General features: G+C 34.4%; 1 protein-coding gene across 1 annotated transcript; it reads right to left on the bottom strand.

Annotated features, from left to right (window-relative positions):
* Positions 1-1,162: 1,162 nt before the first annotated feature.
* LOC122591069 (polyadenylate-binding protein-interacting protein 7-like) lies at positions 1,163-7,665 on the bottom strand. Its single transcript, XM_043763266.1, has 6 exons — positions 7,435-7,665; positions 5,377-6,291; positions 2,641-3,088; positions 2,469-2,539; positions 2,168-2,292; positions 1,163-1,862 (listed from the first exon to the last, which is right to left on the bottom strand). The coding sequence occupies exons 2-6, from the start codon at positions 6,154-6,156 to the stop codon at positions 1,556-1,558; spliced, it is 1,731 nt and encodes a 576-aa protein (XP_043619201.1). The 5' UTR covers positions 6,157-6,291; positions 7,435-7,665; the 3' UTR covers positions 1,163-1,555.
* Between the last annotated feature and the right edge of the window lie 554 nt (positions 7,666-8,219).

Genomic DNA, 8,219 nt, shown 5'->3' on the forward strand with positions numbered 1-8,219 from the left:
TAACAACATCGTGGCTAGCCTGTAAAAGGTGATTATAAATTTATAGGTGTAGACACATTATCTCTGATTTAGGTTAATTATGTTTCACACATCATTACATGAGCATTCATAAATTCACACCGAAAATAATATATCATCTTAATAAATAGCTTAATAATCTTTTTAAAAACCTAAAACATAATAGACGTGATTCACTTAGTCTCTCATAATTTAATCAATTAATTCTAACAAATGTCATGATCACATAGTTAAGATGATTTTTAAAAAGATTGCTTAGGACTTAAGAGGATTTATTAAATTTCTTTCCCACAATATTCACAAGTTTATGTTAAAGCTAGAATATGTGATTTATTTAAATTTTCGAGCTATATCTTACTATTTATAAGTCGCTGTGTCTCCTCAATTTCATTGTTATGTGTGGACTCATTTGGATTGTATTGACTAGCTAGTTCTTTGATGTAATCTAATTTTTGACACAACTTAATAATCGAGACCCATTAATTAGTGTGGCATTATAATAATTAATAACCAATTAACTAATCTGGCCCATTATATCCAACCATTCATAGTATTTGTTTCCCTATCATTCTCCCAGTCCAAATTTCAAAGTTGAAAAGATTCATAATAGCCTTGTGAGCCAGACCATCTTATCGTAACTACCTGACATTCTGACCCCACACCAGGCCAATCCTCTCAAAATGCCTCCCCCTAAACCCAGCCCGGGACATGTTGCCCTGAACTACAAAATTGACCAGTTTGTTTAAAAATATGTCAAACTAAACTTGCTGGTTGTCATGACCAAACAAAACCATGGTTTACTCTTATATTACAAATTGCAATTAATGAACAGGAGGCTATTAGTTTTAAGGTCCTACACTTGACTCAAACCACTTCCTACGCTGAATTTAACCCCGTGGTAGCTATTGAATCCAGCCAATTCATCACTGATTCTAAGCTGGTTATCAATCCTCAGGTAAGCAATTTGCACATTTCTTAACTACTGTATGCCTGTAGTTCTATAAGATCTTGAAATTCAAAGCTTTTTTTGCTGATTCCCAAAAAGATACCAGCGTAGTCACGTAGATTCCAGAATCGGAGGGAATGGTTTTAAACTATGGTCTTACTTAGTAACACGAACAAAAACAGCGGACACATGTAGAAATGAATGTAAAATTTTTAAATTTTGCAAATGCTATCATATAAAACAACTCTATCCAACATACATTACACCTGAAAAATGTGTAACAAAAAAATTACGATACAGTTAACAAAAAATTAAGACCGAATCCTCCCTACCAAAAGGTAATTCTGCTGTTGGATGGCTACACCTTAATGATACACAGATACATCTTTGATTCTTTGGCTTTTCTGTTTTCCCCTCTTTTTTTGGTTTATTTTCTGGTCTACAGACTAATCTCTCTTCCCATATACAAGCACATGAACATCGATCTTACACTTTCTTTTTCGATTTTCTTGGGGTTAAAGCTTTTCCTTTTTTTCATTTTTATTGTGTCAAAAAGAACTCCTATACCTGGGTGTTTTGATATGATTTTCTTCAATGTAACACAACTCGGAGGAGCCCAGGCTGGGGTTCAGAGTAGTCGAGGCCCTCCTCTTCCAGCAAGTATCTCTGGACAGCAACAGGAAGTCTAGCTGGAGTACGGGTACCTCTAGTATGATGTCCCGTTCCAACACATATGTACACCTGTAGATGCTGATCTGCTGACCTGGCAACATTCCTCAGCATAGCAAGATCTTGTTTTAGGACATGAATGGCCTCACTCACATGTAGCCCATGGAGGTCTATTAACCTTTCATGTCCGCCTCTTCCATTACTCTGCATGCTTGGGCTCACCGGATTCCTGCATGATTATATACACAAGACGAGTCCCAGAATCGAAATGATTGCAAAAATAGTGTTGAATTGCATAAAGATCACATTTTTCAATTCCTATAAACTAGGTCGACATTTCCATTAAGACATATTTTGCGGGAAGAATCTGAACATGAATATTCTATTAACCATTGATGAATAAACATTCATCAAGACTGAAAGTTTTTCAAAGCATGAATATTCTATTAACCATTGAAGGCCCATTAAAGTTTGCATGTTATACTCCAAAAAGTTGATGAGATTAAAAAAAAGTGAACCAGAATCAAAACTAACCTCTGGCGATATATAGATTCTTGAGCTTTTCCATGAGCAGCCTTCATTTGCATGTTGTGCAGTTGCCCCTTAACGCTTAGTTCCTTAGCTAAAGCCTTGTATCCAACAAGGTAAGCCTGCCGTGCCTATTATCATGGCAACCATACATTAGCGAAGGATAGAATATTAGCACGTCACAGTACACCTTCATACTTGGCGTGTTCAATTTAATAAGAGATACCAGGACCCAACACATACGGATATGCTAGCTCTTTCAAAATTAAAAATGACTTTTACACTACTAGATGTAAACGGAATATACCTGTTCAAAATATGCATTGCGTAGACGTGCATGATCACGAGCCTCACCACGCATCTCTGAATACATATTTGCTGTGATATCGGCAGAATTAAAGCATTCATATACGCACAACACATTCAATCATAAAACAAGAAGCTAACTAAACATATATATATTTCATTAGGAGTAATACCGACAGCATCTCCAGTTTCAAGCCAGACGGGAGCTGAACGACTTGAATTCCTACCAGCCAATCTATCACCATAGTTCACCCTTGCGTGTGCACCATTATAGGAGCTGGCCAAGACATGAGAACTTCTACTTGATCCAATGGTAGTGTCTTGAGAAGGGTTTCTATTATATTTCCATATGCTCGAGTCCAGTGAAGCCATTTTTCTAACAGCAGATGCAAAATCTGTAGCACCGCCAGATGGAGCGGTGGAGGATGTTTTGAACATCAGCAAGTTTTCTTTCTCCAATGGACGATAAGGATTGAGCTGCTGTTGGTGATTATCACCATTTTGCCGATCTACAGGAGATAATGCAGGAAAATCCAAAGCACTGAGATTTGGCGCAGAAACAACTTTGGAGTTTAGGTTCTGATTCTGACTCTGATTAAAACCACCACCATCAACTTGAAGCTGCAATCAAATGTTAAGATATTTGTATAAATCATTTCAGAGCCAGCACATAAATTGTATAACATCACAGTAAATAGTAAATATTAAATTTATGGAAAAAGAACAAGGATCTAGAATATTATCCTTGGCTTCTTAAAGCCTATGCAGCTTATGTTTTATTGTGTTTATGTGCCATCGTTGTGTACTTGTGTTAACATTATTATCCTTAGTTTTTCAGATAAAAAAAAAAAGGAGGAAGATATAAAATAGCAAAAGAATGAATGTTCGCCTCCTAAAGAAGAACGTCTGAACAGTGTGAAATGTTGCATGTGAATAGAAGTCACAGAAATGTAAAAACCCAAAGAACTAATAACTGCATTTATCAATTGAAGGAAGTCCTTGGGAAAGGTATCTATCTGCCTCTCAGATTATTGGTCTATAATGTTTAGTGGAAGTAAAGTGATACTGTATTCTACTTTTTTCATTATGATTACTAATATATCGAAATCACTTCATAGGTCACCAGAGTATGTAGCCGGTTTTAGTAGATGAAGAAAATGCCATTAACTTTGTCAAAAAGACAACAAGTAAGAATGTAAGATAAGGTAATAACAAGCTTTAAGTCGAACCTGTTGTCTTTTCATTTATACCAAGGGTGTTGTGTTACAAATACCTAAATACCTAGTCACAGTAGCTAAATTATACGAACCAGAAAGTTAGGAAGTTTAAGTGTCGTTTTTATTTAGTTAGATTTTAATTAGCTTTATTACTTGTTGAGTAAGTTAGGTTTCGGGGAAGTATTTAATTATTTATAGAACATGGGGTCCGGGCATCACTTGAAGCAATCTTTGAAGCTACACCTCGAGGACAGGGTGCATATTGTGGTGGGGAGTAATGTTACAAATCTTTTTCCCGTGGGATACTATTTACTTATAAATATTTAATTTCTTAGCTAAAGTTTATGTTAGGATATCTGTGTAATAACTAGTTATTATAGTATATTTTGTTATTAATGATAGCTTGCTAACCAAGCTATATAATTAGTATTTATAAAACGTTTGGGTTGTAACTTTTATTATGGGTTAATTTAATCGAGTCTTATGACATTGGGAAATCGCTTACTTCTCGAATTGTAAGAATTATCTGTTTAATTATTTCTGGTTCATAGCAAGCGGTATTGAAGGTGCTAAACAGATTAAGAAAAAAGACTTTCTTTGATCCGGACCTAATAAGGATGCTAGATTTGTATATATCAAAAAAAAAATGAAGATGGTTGCTAAGATTGAAGGTGTTAAACAGATTCAAAAAAACTTCTTCAAGGAAGTTGACGCAACGAGCCAAAACATGATCCAAAACTTCTCTGATCATATTCATGCACCCATCCAGAAGTTCCAAGAGAAAGTCAAACCATTTAAATAGACATACAACAGAAGGAATGGTTGCTACAAAATTATCCTACAATCCATCAGCTCCACCACAAGAGACTGTAAAGGCGATAATAGAAGAGAAACTTGAGCTGGACAGAAAGCATGCAGAAACTCCGTTTACAAAGGTTCAACCAAAGCCATGACGGATGAAAAAGGTTGTGAAGATGGTGGCTCCAATGCATCTATTAAAAAAAACAACTGATGGAAACTACAAAGCATTAGGGCGTGAATTGAAGTTTAACATTATCGATTAACGTCTTTTGAGTATGTGGCTCGAAAGAGAGTATTTCCTTGGTCCTCGCTTTGCACAAGGTAGAAGATGGGATCCCGGAATCAAGTTTATTTAAAGCAACACCTTGAGGACGAGGTGTTTTTTTGAGCGAGGAGTATTAATATGAACCAGAAAGCTAGGGGGTTAAGGGGTCATCTTTTATTAACTAGTTGGGACTTGGGTCAGTTAGAGGTATGCGGGAATTTTTTATTATTTATATAAAAGTAGGGTTTATTGTTTTCTTTATATTTCTCGTTTAATAATACAACCTTATTTGGATCAATTAAGAACCTTTTAGAAGTATGATGCGAGTCAGAAGTTCAGCTGATTATAATGATCCCACAGACTATTATCAACAGCTTCGTCCTTCGATGTTATATCAACAGGATATTCACCAAAGAATCCAATAAATAACGGGGCTTCTAATGATTTAATGTAGTAGCTCATATTTGAAGTGGGTGGATCGTCTTCCAATTTATTTCCTTGGCATGTATGAGGTTGTAACATGACACGCATTAGAAACTCATGATGTAGCTCTCTTAATTAAATGAATAGTTTAGCATCTTAAATGGAACCAATTAGAATGTATCATCAGTTAGGGAGAAAAATACCTCAAGCTGCGTAAGCATCTCAATTGTCAAATTCAGGTCTCCTCCATTTGCAAAATAAACATCCGCAAGACTTTCTGCTGCAAAACCAGCAAACTGGGAAGCCAGAAATTCAAGAGGGTTTACTTCTGTACTCTCCATCTGTTGCTCATTAAGTATGGCATCTAAGTAACCATGCCCAGAATCGCCATTGTAGGAAGGCCCATCTCTAATACCGGTGACGAGCTGATCACCATGCATATCCCATGGTTTAGCAGGGAGCTGTTGAAAATTAGCGGATGAAAGATTTTCACCAAATGATGAAATGGGATATCCTATCTTCTTAGAAAAGCTACTGCCATTTGTTAGATGAGGAGATGATTCCCGCTGATCCTTAAACATAAAACCACTTCCTGCAGGGGCAGTGGGCCTTGATGTTTTATTAACATCTGCCAAAGACAAACTCGAAAAAGGAATTGTGTTGATTCCTAAAGTATCTTCGTCTCCCGGAACATTAAAGTCGGGAGTGATATCATCAGGAAGCTGGTGACGCCAATATTGGTGTGCCTCATCATCTGAATTATTTGACACAAATGACTCTGATCTATCTATAACTGCTTTCCCTGGTGACACAACACCAAAATTACCAAAGCTTGAAGATGCATCAGGAGCACTAACAGTTTTAGAAGGTGACCTTAAAGCAAATGGAACAAATTCTGCTGCATCTGGATTTAAACGTATTGCCTTGCCTGCTGCATTAAGCTTTGGTTCAACGGAAGAAGATCCTTTATTTGACAGACTCATTCTTATTCAAAGACAGAAAACTAGTGAAAACCTACGGGAATAGTGAAAACCTACGGGAATATAATCAAACTCTACAAGGGAATCTGCAAGTTGCAGATTGTATTAACCAACTCTAGAGATTGTGTTATCCAAATCCTGCAAAATACATATCTTATATCAGAATATACTTAAATCACCACGATATTGTTAACGAAACTCTTATGTAAGCAGGAAGTCAACATTTAGGTAAAATATTGGCAAGTTATACTAGTGAACATGATTCCACATCAATGAAAACTTGATACTATTACTATTTAAACAATCTTTTTAGATTAAATTTTCGTTGTGAACTTGTGATTGTAATTTGTAACTTGCAAGAAATAAAAAAAAATAAAAAATGAAAAATTCAATAACTTTTTTAATTACGTCAATTCACAACTATAAATCCCTTTTAAACAAGAATACCACTAAGACAATGTAAGTTGTCATTTTTTAGCAAATTGCAACTTATTCACAAACAAAAGTTTGTGCTATCTCACCAATGACAATACCTGTCAAAGAACTTACTTACAGCCTCCAGCCCCCCTACCAGCCCACAAAAGTTGGAGCATTTGATTTAAGCATAATTTCAATAGTATTAGCCAAATGTCTTTACAGTTTTTTTTTTCTTGCTTCCCTTTTGACAAAAACCCAATAGCATGAAGAACTCATTGGTCGGGACGATGGAAACACAATATTTTTAGTTTGCAACTTTGTCCAAGAAAAAGGCACTTACCATGTAAAAAGAAAAACCACAAAAATCCTTTTAAAGATTAATAATATAAAGTCTTGAACTTGAAAAAAGCTACAAGCTTGTTATACCCCATAAGTAGTTAAAACTAGAAGATACTTTTTTTACTAAAAAAATATACAAGATAATGCACTCAAGATTACTATTGCTACATACACACTATACAATATAGTTAACCAAAATAATGATATAATAATATTTATTTATTATATCAAATCCACTTTAGCTAAGTAAACCTTTAAAAACCTAAATAATTATAATAATGATGCCCAAAACAATACCTTTTTTTAATTATATATATAAATAGAAGCATTAAAGATATAGCAGATCCAAGAAAACAATCAGAAAAACTAGAAAAATATTGCAAATAATGAAAGTAACAGAGGCCATGTATAAAATAAACAACTTAAAAACATAAATTAAAAGCAAAATTAAAAAGACTAGATCTAACAACAATAATAAGAATAATAAAGAGAAGAAAAAGAAAAAGATCTGAAAAAAGGTTGGACCTTTACGGAGCTGAGTGATTGAAGAAATCATATAGAATCGATCCATTCACACCGATTTTAACAGATATAGATATACAGTAGATATTATTATATGATTAAATATTAAGTGGAGTGAAGGGGTGGATTAGAAAAAGAATTTGTTGTATGGGAAGAAAACCCTGGTGTTGAACAGAACACCACAAAAAAGATATACAAAGAAGATGATGAAAAACAAAACAAGAAAAGAGGACCTTGGCCCTTTTGTTGGTGGCTCTATCTCTATCTCATACCGTATATCTATATCTATATTTATTATTATTATAGTTAATTACTGAAATGGTACCTCACGTTTGCGTCATATTACTGGTTTCATACATTTCCTTTCAAAATTACGCTGATCATACCCAACGTATGCAAATCTCCACTCAGACCATACTGGAGGCTAACGCCGTCAGCTGGCCGTTAAAACCTCCTCCATGTGACTTGCACGTGAGGGGTAAATATGTAATATCGTGTTTCCTAATTACTAAAATGGTACTTAACGTTTGCATGATATTGCTGGTTTCATACCTATATGTTTCTTAATTACTTAAATGGTACATAATGTTTAGTTATTAATTTTTTTATATTTTTTTTAATTTGTTTTATTTTTCTTTTATAAAAATTCTCCAAAACTTGTTATAACTTAATGAAAATAGTCAAAATGCACCTATAATCCACTAAAAAATAATACCAAATAGTTTAAGTTTTAAAGTTCACGAATAACCAAAAATAATAATAAAGTATCATTATAAATAATTTTTTAA

The sequence above is a fragment of the Erigeron canadensis genome, chromosome 3, assembly GCF_010389155.1.
Source record: "Erigeron canadensis isolate Cc75 chromosome 3, C_canadensis_v1, whole genome shotgun sequence".
In the NCBI taxonomy this organism is placed as follows: domain Eukaryota; kingdom Viridiplantae; phylum Streptophyta; class Magnoliopsida; order Asterales; family Asteraceae; genus Erigeron; species Erigeron canadensis.

Bases quoted from the DNA above. Each gene is read 5' to 3' on its own strand.
- LOC122591069 (XM_043763266.1), bottom strand. From the start codon at position 6,156: ATGAGTCTGTCAAATAAAGGATCTTCTTCCGTTGAACCAAAGCTTAAT. The intron at 3,089-5,376 runs GTATTTTTCTCC...ATTTGATTGCAG, and splicing joins AGATGCTTACGCAGCTTGAG to CTTCAAGTTGATGGTGGTGG. The intron at 1,863-2,167 runs GTTAGTTTTGAT...ATAATCATGCAG, and splicing joins GAATCTATATATCGCCAGAG to GAATCCGGTGAGCCCAAGCA.